The sequence below is a fragment of the Natator depressus genome, chromosome 11, assembly GCF_965152275.1.
Source record: "Natator depressus isolate rNatDep1 chromosome 11, rNatDep2.hap1, whole genome shotgun sequence".
Lineage (NCBI taxonomy): Eukaryota > Metazoa > Chordata > Testudines > Cheloniidae > Natator > Natator depressus.
In genome coordinates this window covers 37635244-37656716 of record NC_134244.1, presented here as the reverse complement: position 1 = coordinate 37656716, position 21473 = coordinate 37635244, and the positions used below count along the sequence as shown (strand labels likewise).

Genomic DNA, 21473 nt, shown 5'->3' with positions numbered 1-21473 from the left:
GGGCTTGGGCTGGAGTCTGGGCTCTAGGATCCTGTGAGGTGGGAGGGTCCCAGAGCTCAGGCTGCAGACCCCCTGTGAGACAGAGTCAGCTGGCACGAGCCAGCCGTGGGCATACCCTCAGTGTCCTTTGAAGGTCTCTTATCCAAGTAAAGAAGACTATGCTCGGCACAAAATCAGAGAGGAAATGTGAAATCTTATTTTCAAATTTCCAAGAATTGAGACGATGCTTTGGTCCTTTGACACCCAAGAATGTTAGTTTGGAAAGAGACTTGGTGTTTTTTGCCACAGATCTTGTACAAGTTGAAAAACATAAAGAGTGTGTTTGTTAGGGGGAACTAATTTTACTTTCCTGCAGAGTAACAACATTGTGTATTGGCTCTGACCCCACCAAAATCTGCCAAATGGTTGCTGGCAAGAGGAAAAGTTCTTAACTCCTAAAAGGATTTTGCTGTCTAATGCCATGGATTAGACATTCAGTAGGACAATGGAAAATACAGAGAAAACTGACTTTCCAAAAGGCATGCCTTTACCTGCAGCTGAACAGCAGACCTGCCAGTTGGTCACATATGTACAGCAAGGAAAAAAAGTTCTCTGTAAAAAACAGTACTTGAAGAGCTACAGACTGCAAACTTCCATGAGCTTTTTTGGGGAGAACTGAAATGACAGCAGTCAAAAACTCAGCCCATTAGATAAGGAGTAACAGCTTCTAAAAAAAGGGCTGGATGTCCTTGAGAAAAAAACAAATTAGTTTTTTGCTTTTTGTTAAAGGAAGTTGAGATGGCTCTACATGCTAATGTGCTTGTAAAATGTACTGTAATTTTTGGAGTGATGTATTAAGCATTTAAAAAACCAAATTAAAAATAGCTGTATACTCATGGCAGCAAGAAAGTGAAATAGAGTAACAGATTTTGCTGAAAGTATTATTGTGGATGTGTTTAAATAGCAAAGGTGACCCAATCAATTTATGTAGCGAAATGTTACTGGGCACCTTATAATGTCTGCAGCCTTACTACCTTGGGGAGAGCGTTGTAAGATCATGCAAGCAGAGTTGCACAAGTGCTTTCTAAATAGTGCCTTAATCTGCACTAGCAGGGGTTGTAAATTGTGATAAACACCAGCATGTCATGCGCTAATTGGCCTGCATGGACCTTGGTGGTGCACACCAGAAGTTCCTTAGTGTGCATTCAGGTACTCCTATTTCAAACGGTACTACATTAATGCTTTTAATGTAACTTTTAATTTGTACCAGCAGAGTGCACGTGGGCCAGTTACTGCACAACAATTCTGGTGTGAATTAGAATTTACGCCCTTGCTGGCGGGGACTGAGGCACTGTGTAGACAAGCCCTGATTGTATTGGAGACCACTAAGGAAAACCAAGGTACTATAAGAAATACTGTTGATTTAGGAGGAAATCCTCTTCCATATCAGTCAGTATGGAACTAAGATCCTGAATGGCGTTAGGGGCACTTGGTTACTGGTGCTACTGTCTTTCAGATGAGCTGTTAGATTGAGGTCATCCTGTACACTTTGGTCATTAGAGAGCTCATGGAAAGAACTCATAGGTAGTTTCCTGGCCAAATTGCTATGTGGGTAATTAGGACGCTGTGCCTCCCTAAGATCTCTCTTCAGTTTCAGAATCCAATTCTGAAGTTCCTAGGTAAAACTGTATGAAGGGCAAATCCTTAGCTGTTCATTCATTTCTATACAGTGATCTTATTCAACATTCTCTAGGAGCACTTTTAATAAAACACAAATATTAAATATGTGTTAATCTGGTATAATCCCTGGTCTTACTCCAACTATCCCCCCTAATGGAAAGCCTAAGAAAGAAGCTGAGGGGAAAGATTATATCCTGACACCATCCTATAGGTAAGTGTCAGGAAGTGAATCTTAGATATTCCTGATTTGATTTGCAAAAATATTATTCAAGGTAAATGTGTAGCTATACAGCTATTGGAAAAAACATGTGCTTCCCTCCTTCCCCCACCCACGAGGCTTGAATTGTTATACTGAGAAAGGAAACCAGAAAAGGTACTCTGAATTTTCATAGCAGTCATTTAAATTGCTTAATTATGATTGCAGAGAGATAACACGAATATTTACAAGACTTGCAATGTACACCAGTTACTATATAAAATCCTGGGATCAAAGTATTCCCGTTCCTGTAAGTGATTTTAAAAGCAATAAACAAAGTTAAAACATACATAATAAGAAATGTTGAACCATGACTTCCAAATCTGGTGACTCATTAAAAAGTGTTGCTGTAGTCTAAACACTTATATTGCGAGCTTATCACTTTGAATGTTATATGGTTCACAATTTCTGCTCTATGAAAGGGGATTTTATTAAGTCATTCAGTAACAAAAAGAGAGATAAACTTCAGCTACATCATCCTAATTAAATCGGTTGCTTTGCCAAGGGAATATTATATACAAACTGAGAAAACTAATCACAGCCATGCTCAAATCAATAATGGGTGGCTGGAAAGACTTTTCACTCCCCATTAGGAATGCCTGACACAATTCACTTTGACCCAAATCCTCTCCCCAGCATGCAGGCTGAGTAAACAGGCTTTGTGCAAGGGAATTCTATGTGAGTTGAGTGCGGACAGAATCCATCCTCCTGCCATCAGCTGCAGTAGCCTCCATGGCCTTTATACCATCACTAAGTAAGAGATAGGGAAGAAGGGGGAAAGAGAGAGAGTGGATTAGTCACAAATCTTAGTCATAGATTCACTGGTTCTCACCCTGGCTTAACCAAAACTTCTCCTTCATGCTAACATCAGTGGTGAGCTGGTGCCGGTTCACACCGGTTCGCTAGAACCGGTTGTTAAATTTAGAAGCCCTTTTAGAACCGGTTGTCCCACGAGCTGTTCAGGCCCAGGGAGGCGGAGGTGAGCTGGGGCAGGAGGGCGCAAGGAGGGCCGCCCACGCCGCAGCAGGTAACCTGGGGGGGGGCACGAGAGGGAGCGCAGGGGAACCGCTCCCCGCCCCAGCTTACCTCTGCCTTCCTGGGCCTGAGTGCAAAGCCGCTGCCTGCTTCTCAGCCCTCCCCGGGGGAAGGGGGCAGAGAAGCAGAGTGGAGTGGCGCATTCAGGGGAGGAGGCGGAGCGGAGCGGAGGTGAGCTGGGGCTGAGCACGGGGTGGGGAGCTGCCGGTGGGGGCTCTGCACCCACCAAATTTCCCTGTGGGTGCTCCAGCCCTGGAGCACCCATGGAGTCGGTGCCTAAGGCGCCACTTTTGATGTAATCAGTGGGGGGAGCGGCCGCTCCCCCTGCTCCCCCCCAGCTATGCTGCCCCACCCCTAGGAGCCAGAGGGACCTGCCGGATGCTTCCTGGGAGCTGCCCCAGGTAAGCATCTCCGGGACTCCCCACCTCACCCCCAGCAGGTCTCTCTGGCTCTTAGGGGTGGGGTGGGCACCCACTACGGTGGCCCATGTGACCCTCCTACCCAGTTCTGGGGGCAGTCAGGGGTGGATTGGGCAGGGGTCCGGGGGGGGGGGGGGGCGGACGTCAAGGCATGCGGGGTGTTGGATGGGGCAGGAGTCTCTGGGGGGCGGGGGTGGGCCACGACCCCCTTGTGGGGTGAGGAGGGAACTGGTTGTTAAGATTTTGGCAGCTCATCACTGGCTTACATGGATATAGCCTCTGCAGCATGAGGGAAGTAATAGATCCTTCTGGGGAGACCTTCCCCCACTGTGCAACAGAACTGCCTCAGTTCCACAGCCTTTCAGGCCTTGCAATGGGTCAGGGGCAGGATTGAGGCCTTAATGCAAATTCTAGATTTGAGAGTATTACCCCAGGGGGAAAATATATTAACATACATTTTAAACAAAAGGCTGTGTTCTCACCCTCTGCCGTATTTTGAGAGGGATAAATAAACTCTGGTGGAGCCAATGTCCTTGGTGAGGTGCGATAATGTTTTTTGTGGTAGCTCTGAGTGGTCAGGTTCTGTTAAACTCTAATTCTGTTTCTTCTAATGACAAATGCACACAAAAGGTGAAAACAAAAGATAGATTAACATTTTAGGATACAGTCATGGAAACTGTGATGTTGTTGGGTTCCGTCTCCTCATCTTGTCTAGTCAGATTGTTTTTCAGGATCAGGAAAAAGAAGGTCCAACTGTGGTTTGATAAATCCCTGGATCCTAGTGTCAGAGATGCCTGTACACCACTCACGCAGTTTTGTAAGGTGCTTAGATACCCCAGTAATGAATACAGCATAACAACAGGGACAGAAACAAAATAGCCCATTCCTAGGTTTATAGGTTAACTGTACTGGGGAATTGTAAGATACGTGGAGCCATTATCCTCTGAGATCTGTCTGTACCCAGCTCTGGTTGGCAGATTGAAGGTTCTCTCCATTTGATGGATGTTTTGTAGCCTCTGTGAAATGTGTTGACTCGATCCAGTATCTGGCAGACAGCACAAATCCCCACAACTGGCATGAAACGACTTGTTTGGCAGTCTCAGCAGAGGCCAAGGACTAGCAAGGCATGGAGATTGTTGTGCCCTCTCATTTTAGATGTGGTGCCTGCTGGTCAGGGTTGAGGCATTTTGACTGGACAAGGAGGAAACCCGCACTGCCTGAGCTGAGTGGCTTCAGGCCAGTCAATCTAGTATCTCTTGTAATATGAGACTAAAATACCCAAAGCCCCAGAAAGCATAAACAGATCTTTTTTTATTATGAAATTATTCACTTGAAAGTAAAAGATCTTTCAGTTTGTCCTTACAAAACACATGAATTTGTAATTTGTCAAAGGAGGGGAAATGTCACCTGAAACTTGCTGAGAGAAATGTCAGCAGTGCTAATACAAATCAATACGAGTTACTTCCCTGATTTATAGCATGCATGTCAGATTGCAGGTCCAAGGGCTGAAGGCAGCTTGCTTGATGTATTTGTCTGGCCCCCATGTCAGTTTACAACTCTGCAGAATTTGAGCTTTCAATTAAAAAATAAAAAAAGTGACTGACTGAGAAAGAAACCTTCAGTGCTATATTTATTTTTATTAAAAAGTATTTTATGTACGTGTAAAAAGGAATTAATGTAGAATTTACTGCACAGATTGATTCTCTTTCTCCCCCACCCTGCACATGTAGCCTGTTCTGGAACACATGGATAAAATAGTCATGTGCCTATCATCATCATCATGCCCACTTGGCTTGTATTGTTGTATCCCACACCCCTTTCCCTATGTTTTCTCAAGCCTCCCGCTAAATTTGGTTAGATTCCCTCCCACCATTACCTTGTTTTTTGACCATCTCTAATCATAATGCCTCAAAAGGAGTGGGGGTACTATGAGAAGTAAGTTGCTAGTGTTTTTAAAGTGCTTTGAAGATGACTAGTATAATAGGCATGTAAATACTAATTTTAAAAGTTAATAATTCTGTTGATAGCAGTGGGAGATCTGTTGTGAGTCTAGGGTAGTTTATGGCTTTTAGTTTGTAGCTCAGGCTCACAGACCCTAATTAAAAATGTAATTCAGTTCTTTCTACAAAAAGTCTGTTTGTCATTTGATTTATAGCACCTAGAGGACAGCATTTGAATATAAAAGGTGGCTTTCTTTTTTCTAATTGCTCTACGTACACCACTTTTTAATTATTCAATACTTTATATCATTCATACAATGAACTGTGAGTGCATCAATAAATATAAACACATTTAGCATGAACAGAAGCCTTTTCTATTAAGTTCCATTTATTTTCAATTGTAGTGTTTATTACAGCAGAAGACGTACCGTATGTCTTTTAAATATTCTGAGTCTTAAATATTTTACTATGTTCCAAGCAGCAATGAAATGGTCATCCATAATTCCAGAAGTCTGTTTATTGGAAAAAGCAGGAAGAGAACTCTACACACTGAAGTTTGGTAAAAGTTTTAGAAATACTGATGTTAAAATAAATATTCCCCCTTGCCCCATTACGAAAGAACTGGGAATCCATTCCTTGCCTTTGAAAAAGTAGAACAGAAAAAATCTGGCCTCCCCTCGACCCCCAGTATTAGGGCCACCTAGCTGCCACCTCTCAAAGAGGTGGACTAACAACACTGAGAAGAACCCCTTCCATTGATGTATGAAGTATCTACACTACGGTACTACAGTGGCACAGCTCCACTGCCATAGCTGTGCTGCTGCAGTGAGACATACCCTTAAGCCGATTCCCGCAATTGGCATAAGCTATCCTCTTACAACTGCATCTACACTAGGGCTTTTACTGGCATAGCTATGTTGGTACAGGTGGTTTTTTTTTTTTAAACACAGCTCTATCAGCAAAACTTTTAAGTGTAGACAAGAACCAATTTGCTTCACTTTCTGGTTCTCATGAATTAAAAAAGTGCCAATTGATATGTTTAGGTTTCCATCACTGTGGGGATGAGTTGATTTTACAAAAATCATTAAAATGTAAAAACAAACAAAAGAACCGCTTCTGAAAATAATTCCGTTTACTAGGGTCGGAGCCTCCTTCTTTCCAATATTAAAAAAAAAAAATACAAAACCTACATTTTGAATCTAAATCACTTGAAATTGTCCTGTTAATAAAAAGAAAAGGAGTACTTGTGGCACCTTAGAGACTAACTAAATTTATTTGAGCATCCGATGAAGTGAGCTGTAGCTCACGAAAGCTTACGCTCAAATAAATTTGTTAGTCTCTAAGGTGCCACAAGTACTCCTGTTCCTTTTGCGAATACAGACTAACACGGCTGCTACTCTGAAACGTCTCCTGTTAATGAAGCACAAAAATTGAATTTTAGAATCAATATTTGGAGGCTTTGAATAATGCATTTAAAAGGAGATTTGAGGAATCAGTGAACAGCCTAGCTACAACTAAAACCTCTCTAGCGCATCATCAAGGATCTACAACCTATCCTGAAGGACGACCCCTCACTCTCACAGATCTTGGGAGACAGGCCAGTCCTTGCTTACAGACAGCCCCCCAACCTGAAGCATATACTCACCAGCAATCACACACCACACAACAAAAACACTAATCCAGGAACCTATCCTTGCAACAAAGCCCGTTGCCAGCTGTGTCCACGTATCTATTCAGGGGACACCATCATAGGGTCTAATCACATCAGCCACACTATCAGAGTCTCGTTCACCTGCACATCTACCAATGTGATATATGCCATCATGTGCCAGCAATGCCCCTCTGCCATATACATTGGCCAAACCGGACAGTCTCTCCATAAAAGAATAAATGGACACAAATCAGACGTCAAGAATTATAACATTCAAAAACCAGTAGGAGAACACTTCAATCTCTCTGGTCACTCGATTACAGACCTAAAAGTGGCAATTCTTCAACAAAAAAACTTCAAAAACAGACTCCAATGAGAGACTCCTGAATTGGAATTAATTTGCAAACTGGACACAATTACATTAGGCTTGAATAAAGACTGGGAGTGGATGTGTCATTACACAAAGTAAAACTATTTCCCCATGTTTATCCCCCCCCCCCCACTGTTCCTCAGACGTTCTTGTCAACTGCTGGAAATGGCCCACCTTGATTATCACTACAAAAGGGTTTTTTTTCCCCCCTCTCCTGCTGGTAATAGCTCACCTTACCTAATCACTCTTGTTACAATGTGTATGGTAACACCCATTGTTTCATGTTCTCTGTGTATATAAAATCTCCCCACTGTATTTTCCACTGCATGCATCCGATGAAGTGAGCTGTGCTCACGAAAGCTTATGCTCAAATACATTTGTTAGTCTCTAAGGTGCCACAAGTACTCCTTTTCTTTTTGCGGATACAGACTAACACAGCTGCTACTCTGAAACTATACTTTATAGTGTTCATCTGAGATACTTAAGGTATTTTTCTTAAATCTGAGCACCATATTTTAACACCTGTGTTACTATCTTCCCAGGGTGGGGACCTTACTTCTTATTCATTTCCTATAGAGACATTTTGGTTTCAGACATTCAGTGGGTGCTCTGGCAGCAGGCAATCTGTCTGTGAGCTATAAGTGATATAAGTGGCAGAGGGTAGCAGCTTCTGACCTTCTCTCTCTGGGTAGATTGTCTTGTCTTAGAGCTTTACTGGTCTTACAGGGAATTATTATATTGATAGCAATGACAAAATCTGTCCTGAATCCCAAACTCCATTTACAGTATTATTGTCTCAGTAGATCTTACATTTGGGTAAAGAAATAGTTAATGGAATTTAACACTATACAAATCAGAAATAATATCATTTAGAATAAAACTATTTAATAGCATTTATAGCTCATGGTTAAGCAGACAAACAAATCTAATCACGCAAAGTTGATTTTTCATTTTAGGTAATTGTTTTGTAAACGTTGGTAACTACAGCTGAAACAAGGGATGGTCATATTTCTTAGAGCAGGGGTTCTCAAACTGGGGGTTGGGACCCCTCAAGGGGTCGCGAGGTTATTACATCGGGGGTCACGAGCTGTCAGCCTCCACCCCAAACCCTGCTTTCCCTCCAGCATTTATAACGGTGTTAAATATATAAAAAAGTGTTTTTAATTTATAAGGGGGGGGTCACACTCAGAGGCTTTCTATGTGAAAGAGGTCACCAGTACAAAAGTTTGAGAACCACTGTCTTAGAGTATATGAATTAAATATGTTTAAAAAAATCTTTCCCTTTATTTTCTTAATCCCAACATTCCCAGGATAACATAAATAAAATAATACTAATAAGTGTCACCCATTCATTTACTATTTGATACCTGTCTCCATTGGAGAAACTGCACAGGAGCCATTTTATGACACGCAAATGATGAATACACTATTTACACATGTGTGAAGCTTACTACTCATTACACAAATAGGTATGTGAACAACTCTACTGCTGTATGGCTCTTCATTTAGTGGTCATTGTTGATGTATTCCCATTTATTTCTGTAAGAGGGTGAAATTAATGCTTATTTAATAATAAAAATAACTATGTTTAAAGGAAAACACTGTCCAAATAGCTTAAAGTGCCTGAAAAGCAATGCCAAAGCTCTTTGGGACCTAATGGGGACTTCCACTCACAAGTGTCTAATCTTTCTATCACAGGTATATTGTTTGGCCCCCATTACCGTAATATTTAAGCACCTCAATATCATTAATGTATTTATCCTCACAGCTCCACTGTGAGGTATCCTGAGGAACTGAGACACAGAGGGTGGGATTCATGAGGGGATTTTAGGCAAAGCAATGCTCAGCATTGAAGTGCCTAGCTTTTACGTTTTCTGCTGCCTAGTGGAATTCTCAACTCTGAATTAGGTGCCCAAGCCCCCTATACAATGCATAGGGAGAGTTATGTACCAAAAACAGGGATTCACAAGAGCCAGCACACTGAGTGGGGAGCCATCTAAGCTAGCCAACAGGAAATGCTGATGAGATGGGTGTGGCTTAAACCCACCTTTCAAAGGGATTTAGGTGCCCAACTCTGGGCACAAGGGAGGTGTCCATCTCCGCTTGAAATTCAAAGCCATGAACCTTCTCCTAGGGTTGTGACGCATGGCCAGAAAGGTTAAACATCCTGCAACCCTTAAAGACATACGGGGAGACAATGTTTGTGTTTTTACATATATAATGGTAGTGGTCAACAATGTAATCAACAGTCATTGTCTATGCTGTATTCTGTTAATTCAGAGATCAAAAGAACATCCTAGCATTTAAATGAATTGTAAACACAGGATATCCCTGTATTCATCTCTCTTTGAAATGTATAGCAAATCACCTGTGAATAGTAGAAAAACAGGCAATTGCCTTATGTTAATCTATGTGAATAATTAACAATGATACTTAGGAAATGAGGGCCTATTGTTCCCCGAGGGACTCCAACTTGTCAACGAAGGCTTGAAATTGTATAAAAGATCCGTGGGTCCTGATCCTGTTATCTCAGATCTGCTTAAGCTTCGTCAGGGGAAGTTTGAGTCACAAGATTGAGGTGCCAGTTCAGCTGGAAACACCCTGAATATGATATTGGACAATGAACTATAACCTATGGACAAAATTCTAAAAACTCTTTGGAACTACAAAGCTCACCATCTCTGCTATGTGTCTGAACCTCAAGAACTGAACTCATGTCTGTATGTATATTGATCTTTTAACCATACTCTCTCTCTTTTGTTTTTTAATAAATTTTAGTTTAGTTAATAATAATTGGTGTAAGCATGTATTTGGGTAAGATCTGGAATATTCAATAACCTGGGAGATAATGTGTCCAATCCTTTGGGATTGGTAGAACTTTTTCTTTTATATGATGAAATAAGATTTTCAGAAATCTTCATCATGACTTGGGTACCTGGATGGAGGCTTGAGGATCAGTTACTTCCAGGGAACTGTGTTGTTGGCTTCTGGGCAGCCAGTGGGTAATAAAGAAGCTGTTTTATGATGTCTTGGTAAGTCTAAGTATTGAAAATATCCACCAGCTTTGGGGACTATCTGCCCCATTCTTTGCCATTCACCCTAATTGAGTGACCTCAGCTGGCCCCCACTGGGACCCCGTCATAGTACCTAAACCAGGTTAATTTCTCTTATATCCTATCCATAGCTAAGGCTTAGCACACTCACTTTGGAAGTAGGAGATCTGTGTTCAAATCCCCAATCTGCCTGATGTGGAGAAGAGATTTGAACGTGGATCTCCTACTTCCCAGCAGAGCGCTCCAGCCACTAGCCCATGGAGTATTTTGAGGCAGAGCTATCTCAGTATCTCCTCTTGAAGTTGTTCCCTTGTGTATAAATAATTAGCTATTCATTACAGCGTAAGGACTGGAACCTGGCTCTTCCCTCAGGAGTGCCTTGACCATCGGGATAGAGAATCATTCTCACGCTCTCTCACCCAAAGAATATTTAATTATTTATACATAACAGCACTGCTTCAACAGGAGAGATCACCGGAGCCCCACCCCAGAATACCCTCAGCCCAGTGGTTCAGGCACTCTCAGAGGAGATAGCAGACCTAAATTCAAGTCCCTGTTCCACATCAGGCAAACTGTGGATTAGAACGTGGGTCTTCCGTATCCTAGCTCAGTATGCTAACCACTTCACTAAAGCTTACAAGAGCAGCACCACTGGTATCCTTTGTGGAAGTTTAAGTGTACTCAGCGCCTGGCCCCAAAGGCAAATTAGGTGGGAAAACCCCTCATTTGTGAATTCCACTGAGTCTTAGGTCTGAGTTAGGTGCCAGGCTGATGGGTGGTGGTAGGATTTAGACAGCTGCTCGCATGCCCAGCTACTGAAATTGAGGCACCTCGGGGACATTAAAGGTAGAAATGTAGGTCCTAGGGACTGGGCATCTATAAAATTAGGCAGCAGCTGAGTGAGGGTTTTGTGAATGACAATGGTGTGTAAATACTGGACTTAAGTACCTAACTGATACTTTAGATCCCCAAATCCCCCTGGTGAATCCCACTCAGAGACCAAGACCCAGATCTTTAGGTGCCTCACTCCCACCTAAATCTTATGGCATCCTAACTCCCACAATTTACATTAAAATGACATTTCAAGTAGTTTTAGATACAAAAAGCCCCTCTCTCCTTTTGAGGGTGTGGGCCTAAGTGAGTTGGCCAAGGTCACACAGGAAGTCTGGGGCAGAGCAGGGAATTGAACTCAGACTGCTTAAGTTTAAGCCCTACTCTAACCACTGGACCATCATTTCCCTATACCTGATTGCTACCTCAAGGCAAACATACTTTGTCTGTGTAAGCAATGGAGCAACATTTACAGCCTGCCATAGGTTACCTAGGTGGCCAGCTTCTGTTCCTAGGGGGATTATGTTAAATCCCTATTTTGCTCCAAATTCTACCTGAATCTTATGTGATCCTAAAAGCAGAACCCTGTAAAGCAGTTGAATGGGAGCTCTTCCCTTTCACATGTCAGGGCTTATCTTCAATGGATTCAGAATTGATCCTAGCTGGTATAAAGCTCCCTCAGTTCAACTACACACCTTCCTCAAAGGAAGGCCCTGGGAACTGGTAGTGCTCAGCACCTTGCAGCGACAGGTCCTCTACTAGTCAAGGCAGGCAGTTTCCTCAACCTTAAACCAGTCAGTTAACAACACTCTTCCCTCTGACAGGATGAGCTATGTGAAGAAGCTCTTATGGCCTAGAAGGCAGGGCAGCCTGCCCTGGGAGATGAGACTCTGAGTTGTTTATAATGTTGAATTTAGGCGGAGGATATTGTTAAACTACATCAGGAGAAATCTGGCCAGTGCCGCTGGACTGTAGTACCTTTTACTTGTAAATCACCACAGTCTGAAAGGGAAGCCAGAAATAAAGGAAATAAATTTTTATTTCCATATTTGGTCTCCCAGAGAGCACACATGCCCAGCCCCTGGTCTTCCACTCAGTAGTTCAGCAATGCTAAACATCATCACAAAATAATCTTTAGATATATAATCTACATATATTCAGTTTTTATACCTGTATCTTTCCTTTGGGGTTTGTCTCCTATAGACAAATTATCTAGGTGGCATATGCACATATAATTATAACAATTTAAATGACTTCAACTTATGTGTCTCAAACAATAAAAAAAATATTAATACTGTATTCCATGTTAACTTATTTTTAGTCCAGAGATCTCAACTCACTTTACAAATATTGATCCTTTCATTTCTCTGTGCATCAGTTTCCCATTTGTAAAATGGGAATAAAAACACCTTCCAACACTCACAAGAGTATTAAGAGGATAAATTAATTCAGCTACTACAGTTAAGGGGGGCTATCAGTAGAGTTCCTTCCCCAGGCCTTTCCCTACACTCAGAGCAAGGTGCCCCCCACTCATCCAGGTCATTGATCTGCAGTGTGCAGGTGGTTTTCCCAGTTCCCAGCTGAAGATGCTCAGACCTCCAGCTGGGTCCCACATAGCCCAGAAGGGGTGGACTGTCTGAGAAGGAAACAAAAGAGGAATTAACACAAAGGATGTCATGATGGCTGGAGTGGCTCACAGCTGTGAATGCCTACTTCAAGACACACTGTCAGTAAACAGGGCAGACACCCGAAATTGGTGGTGTGTTCTATAATTAGATTTTACCAACCCAGTCACTAATGTTAACTCCTGGATCATCATACCAGTCTTACCATAGAGTCACAGACAGTATACTCAGACGCTCTGGTCTATCTTGCCACGCAGACTAACTGGATTTCGTGATAAACAGTCACTTACACCAAAGATTACATCACACCAGGTTGCTCCAAGAGACCAGTCACTTACCCCAGATCAACTGGTACTCTAGATCTTATACGAAAGACAATGCTGTTAGCCAATTCTACAGTAAACCAACTAAAGGTTTATTAGCTAAGAAAAAAGAATGAGAGTTACTCAGAGGTTAAAAAAGGTTAAATATATGTACAGCTGAGTCACGGTCTATAATTCAAAATGGTAACAGAGATGTAGTAATTGGCCAGTTTTCCAAAAGTCTCTCAGGGCTACCTGGAATAACTCTGGGGATCTCAGTGTTCTAGTTCAGTTATTCCACTCTGTTAGAATCCAAACAGTCCAGAGATAGAGAATCTTTCCCTAAATCCATACTTATAGCTTCGTCTCACAGAAAACAAGCTGACAGGGTCACTACCCATGTGGGCTTTTCCTTTGATAACGGGCAGTACGTCTTTGACCTCAGATCATCACACACAATGACCACTTGCTTTGAAATTAGCACTTTTCTATTACAGATCTTCATTCACATTCCACAAGGCTTCTTCCTTGTCTGATGGGTTATTTAGTTACAGGGGTATTTACAAGGTAAATGTTTGCTATTGCATTATAACAGGATACCGATAAATAAAAACAATGCAAGTAACATCCCATTCGTTTTCATGAAGTTTAAACACCACATACACTCATACGTTTAACAATTACTTTGATCTATATTAATACACAAGTGAATTGACCGGGGGCTTCAGCATGAGCCGGCACTTGGTCTGTCAGCATCACAAAGGAACCATCCCAAAGCTGTTTTAAGGCTCTCATTTCTGTTTACTTGTTAACGCCCTAAAGTGAGTTAACAAGTAAACAGAAAGGAAAAGTCAATTCCTAAAGTGAATCAGCATCAGACCCGCACACCCTCCCTTCAGGGAGGACCATCAGACAGCAGTCATCTAAGGAGCTCCTGCCTTCAACTAGTCTTCTCTCCAGGACTGAACTTGTGCTCTCCTCCCTGCTCTACCATCAGCTGAGCTGGATTTCTTCTTTTTAAGCACCTCCCTCCAATTCTGCCATCTCTCGCAGGAGATGGGGGAGGGCCACCTGAACCCAAATTCCGTCATTAATCCCATGTTGCCCAGTTTGCACACCCCACCACGGGACCATGTAATTTCCTGGATAGATTCTTACAGATGGAAATCCTGAGAGAGCCCAGATTCCTTGACACACAGCCACAAAATGTTCAGTCCTCCTAAAATGCTTAGTATTCAGACCAAATCACTTTAACAATAACTAAATCAGAATACACACAGCAAAATAAATCTTCACTCCATTGTTTTTTTCCCCATTGTGATTATGTCCCAAATTCATCCAAAATTATTCTGATAGAGCTCTTGATTCCTGCAAATTCCAATCCAAGGCATTAGACTGCGACCAATACATGATTTACCAATTGATTTACATATTCCAAAGCCTATCTATGGAGCTCTATCTACTCAACTAAGAGTTCAGAACATTTGAAATATATGTAATTATTGTTTGCATTTATGAGCTATCCAAGAGATAAATACTAGCTTGACTCTGTCACTTTTACATTGCTGGTACAAATCTAGACTGGTTTGGTAGTGACTGAAAGCTACCCACAGTTAGTATCCTTCTGGGCAGTCTCAATGGAGAGACAAGACCTGAAAGGACATGGTGACTCAAGCCTGGTCTATACTAAAAAGTTAGGTCAACCCAGATACGAAGCTCAGGGGTGTGAAAAATCCACACCTCTGAGCAATCTAGTTAAGCTGACCTAACCCCAGTGTAGATAGCGCTAAGTCAATGGAAGAATATTCTTTCATCGACCAAGCTACCGCCTTTCTGGGAGGTTGATTACTAATGCCAGTGGGAGAACCCCTGTCCTCAGCAAGGGTAGTGTCTACACTGAAATGCTACAGTGGCACCTCTGTAGCGTTTCAAGTGTAGAAAAGCCCTCAGCTATCCTAGTGAGGCTTCCTTCTGAACAAGATTGGGAAACGCTACCACTGGTGTTTGCTCCATTGATTCCTGTCTTGTACCTGCTCTGTGGATAAATGGAGGGCTACAGGCCTAAAGTTGGTCAAAAGTTCTCTCTTATTCTGGGTGCCCAATTTGAGACACCAGGGCCCAGCTCCTCAAGTGTATTTAGTAACCCAACTACCTTTGAGGATCTGGGCCCTGATGCCTCACTTACAGAGCTATTGAACATGGGAGTTACTCAGCACCTCTGAAAATTAGACACTAGATAACTCAAGCTGGGTATTCAAAAAGTAAGTCACCCAAAATGAGACCTTATTTCTTTAAAATGTTGGCCTTGGTATCTAGGATTGTTAGACATCACTCACAAGAACTAAAGTCACTAATTTTTTTAAAAGAAATCATGTACTGATGGTTGTGATTCAACCCACTGGAAATAGCACAAAGAATAGTTTCTATCACAAAAGTCCATATGAGTATGGGGCACTGTGGAGAAGGGAAAGAATTAAAGACTAATTTGAATGTTTGTGTAGCAAACGACAGGATTGTGCACACTGATTGTGCACACTACAGTCATCAACAGTGATTGAACCTGGAATCTCCTGTACCAAGAACACAAAAGCCTATGGTTTGCGCTAAAGAAATATATTCATTAAATGCCAAGGTAGAAAATTCCGATCCCACTTGGATATAGCAAACCACACACACTAAGGCCCTGGATCTGCAATGAGCTTTATCCTACAAGTAAGACCCCTGTGCCCAAGGAGTCTCCCACTGATTTCACTGAGGCTCTGCACAGGCACAGTGGACTGCTCACACAATATTCCTTGCAGAATCAATGGCTCTGTCAGTGTACTATATCCTTTTGTAATGTAACTTTGGTGTCAAGAATATTCTATCTTCTAACTTGGTAAAGTGTAAACATATGTAGACTAGTAAGTACTAGTAACTACACCTAAACTGCATGGCCCCAGTCCTGCAAGCTCTTATCTAAGTGAGAAGTCTCACTGAAGTCAGTAGGACAATTCCCATGTATGTCTTAGAGTCTGATTTACCATAACTTATTTAGTTTTTTATTTAGGCTTCCAATGATAAAGTTCAGTATTCAGATAATAATAGTTCTATACTTTCAATTATACAACTAATGGATCAGAAGTAACAGCCATATTCTATGAGTCCTTTCAAAAATATAACTAAGTACTAGTATTTCTTCCCATCTATGAACTTTGTGACCTGTAAAATAGGTCTTAGAACAAAAATTCTTAGAACAAAGCTGATTAATCAACAGGCAACAATACCAAACATGTAGCGTGGGATTTTCAAAAGCGGTCAGCGTTGGCCTAACTCTTTTCCCCTTATAGTCTAGAAGGGTTGTATCATTGCATGTCAAGTACTGACAAGGACTTATTCTCATCATTATCAAGAGGAAAGGCCAAAACAAGTTCAGAAAAAAACAAAACTAGCCTGAATCTTCACCTGTACCTCAAAATTAATCCTTTCTTCAGATCAGATAAATCTGTAGTTCCAAATGAGTTTCTTGGATCCCTTCCTGGCACCTCCCCACATTTGCAGATATGTTGGCGGGGCCTCTTCCTCTTTAAATGTCTGAAGGATCTTCTGGGAGAAGTGTCTCCTTTCACCCTTTAGCTAATTAGCAAAGTCTTCAATGCTGTGTGGCCCCTCTCCTATGCATCCTCAGGGGAAGACCTCTTTAACAAGGGCAGCTGATCAAGTGGCACAGCCCAACAGTTTGAAGGCCTCCTTACTGCTCTCTTTCATATTTGGCCTGATTTTGGAGCTCCCCCTTGAGTTATACCCCAGTATGCATGGCACACCTTTGAGAAGTTCTATAGTGCGTAATATCCCTGCTCTGAAAGGTTTTCTCCATGAAGGCTGCTAATCTCATAAAATGGCAGGAACCTTACGAGCTCTAGGTTCCCAGAGATAGGTCATGCACCTTGGGAAAAAAGAGTCTTATAACATCATCAGATGTAAAACTGAGCATTGTTTCAACAGAAACAGTGATACTGTACCAGCAGCAGCCGCACAAGAATTCATAATTTTTTTATTTTTTTTTAAATCTGAATACAGATGGAGGAGTTGGCTGTTCTCCACTGAGTGGCAAGTAACTAATTTTTTCTGTGCTGATTGATTGCTCTGTAACGTTGTGGTCTTATTTTTTCCCCCCAGACTATTGTTGGCAGGAAGATCTTCTTTACTAACAACAAGTTGTGTTGTCCTGGTATTAACCTGATTATTGTGGTATTAGCATGACAATTTCATATTTCCTCTTCCAATTTTTGCTAACCTTTAATTTTGTTGGAGATAATTTCTAATGTGTATATATTAAAATATTTTAATTACATTTCTTTAAAAAGTCAATTAAGAGAGGACATTTGAGCATCAGTGCAATGCAAAAATATACAGTGCTTTCTTTCTGTACTGCAGAAACAGGTATCCATCTTGAGCCTAATTGGCAGGTAGAAGGATGAGAGAAAAAACCTTCAATGCACAAACATGATTCAGTATTTACAAAGTGTAGGTATAATTTGTGCTAGACGTCAGAATTAGGGGTTCCTCCTTTATTCAGCATTCAGATTTCCCAACAGAACTTTTGTGACAAAGAAATAACTTAATAAGCAAATTGCTATGCTTTTCCAAGGTGATCTTCCTCTGCTAACTAAACTGCTTCCTTAAATAAGTTACACAGCAACGTTCACATTTATTACTTGGTCCAATTCTGTTTTTTCTTCCATTATTGCTTTGACCTTTGCTTCTCTATATTTCATAGTACTAGTAGGAACTAATAGTCTGTTATCTTTAGTTCTCATCAGCATAGACATATTGACCCTGAAACTCTCCCCACTCAGATAAAATTTTCCAAATTTAGTTTGAATAACCTTCAAAAATCTTTCAGTCATAGCTGCAATAACCGAAATTAAAAAAAAAAAAACTTTGAAAGTATATTTTGCTTTTTAATAACATTTGTTAATCTGAAACAATGTGATATATACAAGTCATTCAGGGCCAAGAATGGGCATGAGGGCAGAACTGGATCTGTATTTTCTGGAATTATTTAATAGGTAAACATTTTTATTAGAGCTATGAAATGTACAACAAAGAGGAAAAAAAAAGAGTTAAAATCCATGTTGCTGACATCACAAGCAGCAGAGTTCCATAACTCACACAGTGACTTTGCTTTTCTGCAGTCATCTTTGTTCTTGTATAATGAAAAACAAAGTGGAAAAGCCTTATACTACTAACTTTTATAGAGCAACAAAATCATTTAAAATCTCTTAGCACTAATCTAAATTCTGTTCAACCAAGGAATTATCTCTCTGCACTGCACAGAAACCTGCTAGTTCATTGACAATATAGACCGAGTTCACACACTAGTGTAACATGGCACTGGTCCATTCACCGCAATGCAACTTACACCAGCAGTGAATTTGGCCCTTTGTTTGTTAAGGTACAATGGCCCCAGCTCTGCAAAGATAAATGCATGTTCTTAAATTTAAGAACATGAATAATCCACCTGAAGTCAATGGGACTACTCACATACTTAATATTAAACATGTGTGTATGTCTTCAGGGGTTAATAGATGCTTTTTATCTCCTTGCAACCCCTGTGGAACTCACTGACTTCAATGGGACTCTCAACAAACAAGATTCCTCTATAACAGTGGTTTTCAACCTTTTTTCATTTGCAGACCACTACATATTTTCAAATGGCGGTACGGACCCCTTTGGAAATCTCAGGCCCCCAGGGGTCCCCAGACCACAGGTTGAAAACCACTATTCTATAGTAACGACAACCTTTCACGAACCCCTTAGAGTCTGCAGATCCCTCAGGTGTCTGAAGACCACAGGTTGAAAACCACTGATCTATAACGGATCCACTTGCTGGACTGGGGCCTATACAGTGAAAATGAGCCATGACATCCTTGCCATGGCCTCACATCACTTACCACATCACTGACTGAGACTACCCAGATGACCAACAGAACTAAACTAGAATTCAAAAGACTGAAAATGGCCACAGAGTGAGTGAAGGGCTATACAAAAAAACTGTAATGAGCCGAGCAAGGAATGGAGAAAGCCGTGATGCCTCCTAAAACTTAGCACCACTTTTTTTAAAAAATAAGCCTTAACTACGGATATATTTCTATACCCCGGCTTCACCCACAGGTTTTCCTACAGGACAGGCTCGAGGAGTCTCTCTCAAAGGGCAGGAGCCCCAAGTTCAAGCTGTGCCAAGTGATGCCAGACACCCCAGAGCGGCGGCGGGGGGGGGCTGTCGGTGGAGAGTTACCCATCCAAGCAGGCGGAGATCCAGCTCCACCCGACCCCCCTCCCGGGCAGGTGCGTGCCCACCTGGCTGCCAGCGGGCCCCCTGCAGCGCCAGCTCCCCCTTCTCCCCGCAGCTCGGCGGCGCTCAGGGCTCGCCTCACACCCCGGCGCGAGGGACCATGCCCGGGGCTGGCCTCGTGCAGCCGCAGCTCCCCGCCCCGCCTCCTCCCCCCCCCCGCCGTGCGGCTGGCGGCTCGCAGGGAGGGAGCGTGAGCAGCGAGCGAGCGAGCGGGCGGGGGTTAAAGGTGCCGCTGGAAGGGAAGTTTGGAGAAGGTCGCGCGGTGTCTGTGCGCTCCGGCAGCATCATGGCGGAGCCCAGCGACTCGCCTGTCCACCTCCAGCAGCTCGCGCCGGCGGCCGCTCCCGCCGCCTGGCCCATCTGCAGGGACGCCTACGAGCTGCAGGAGGTTATCGGTCAGTGGGGCGGGGGCCGCGCGGGCGGGCCGGGCTGCGCCGGGCAGGGGGGATGCGCCGGGAGCCGGCTGCGGGGCCTACCGGCGTTTGCTCTCCGCGGCTTTCTCTCACTGCGGCGGGCGCGCCCGGCACTGCAGCGGCTGCAAACTTTATTTCCGAGGCGCCGGCTGGGGCTGGCTGCCCCGCTCTCCCGACGCGCAGCGGGCGGCGGCTCCTGGTGGGGGCGCAGTGGCAGCTGCCCCAGCCCTTCTGCGGGGCCGTGGGGAGGAGCCCCAAAGCATCGTTCCCCGCTCCGCTGTTAGTCAGTGGTGAGCGGTGAGCTGTAATTAGCCGTTGGCCTTGCCTCATCTCTGCTCTCGCCGGCTGTAACGGTGCACCCTGTGTCTTGCTCTATCCGTTCAGATTAGTCTGCATCTTTCCGGGGTGGTGGCGGTGAAATCTCCCCATCTGCGGCTCGTGCTGATTTCCTTTTTGAAAGCCTTCATTTCCTTTTGCTCCCTCTGCATAGCTTTAATTTTGTCCCCATCTCCTCTTTTCATCCTCCCCATCACTCTACTCTCCTATACACTATACTCTCACCGCTGTTGTGATTATGGCTTAATTTCATTGGTGCAAGCCTTCCCCTTCGGTTTAAGGTTTAACACCCCTCCCCCAAACATGCAGGCAGTGTGTGCTGGGATTGTGCATGTAACAATTAATTGCTATCAAAATGTGGCTGACTTAATTTTCCTCCCAACTGTGTGGATCGGATCATTATGAATCTTGCAAGGTGAAAAGATGACTGATGGTAACAATATGTCTAATGGAAGGCTGTATGCTTTTTTTGATCTGGATGCTATTATTTCTAGTTAATCAGTTCAAGAATACTCATTCTTGTGTTTCTTATATTTAAAAAACAAACAAACAACCCTGCAGAAACTAAAAGCCAGGTCCAAAATTGCAATTGTCGTTCCTTGAGATTTGGGCTAGAATTCATTTACCTCAAAAATTCCTGTAGTTTTGCTTTGCGTTGCTCTTGTAACTAGTAGTGCCTTTAATATTGCGCACTAATTGCTGATAACTGTGACAGATGCCATTTTTAATCAGGGTTGTAAATCATGTACATTCAGCGTTTGTTTCTTTGGCTATTTAGTTTCCACAATCAGAAACTAAGTGTTGCCAAGGAGAAATAACTTACCCCTTCTCTCTCAAGGTTTACCAGGCTCTAGTTTTACTCATATTCGTTCCCTTTTTATTCCCCATTTCTCCACCTGAACTGCACTAAAATGAAGAAGGCTGAGGCCTGGTCTCCTGACATAGCTATGCCAGCAAAACTTTTAAATATGGAGTGGATTGGGGGGAGGGGGGCGGAGGGAGGAAATCACACTTCTAACTGTGACATAGCTATGTTGCTGAAAGCCCTAGTATGGATGCAGGCCTCTCGCCAGTATACCAAGAGAACTGAAAAAAGCTATACCAGAAAAATAGCTGTTTAGCTGGTATAAGCTACATCCCCAGTAGGTCGGTTTGCTGGTAAACTATACTCACAAATTCTTTCTGCTGTAGAAAAGGCCTGAGAAGGTGTTAATCTAATCCTTATCTGCTGTTGCAATGGGAGTCT

At 42.8% G+C, this 21473-nt stretch overlaps 1 protein-coding gene across 1 annotated transcript in view; it reads left to right on the top strand.

The window, feature by feature from the left end:
- The first annotated feature begins 19653 nt into the window (after positions 1–19653).
- STK39 (serine/threonine kinase 39) overlaps positions 19654–21473 on the top strand; it is a 205771-nt gene continuing 203951 nt past the window's right edge. The window contains exon 1 of the mRNA XM_074967495.1: positions 19654–19873. Coding sequence (XP_074823596.1) covers positions 19765–19873 — 109 coding nt within the window. The 5' untranslated portion in view covers positions 19654–19764. The remainder of the gene's footprint in view (positions 19874–21473) is intronic.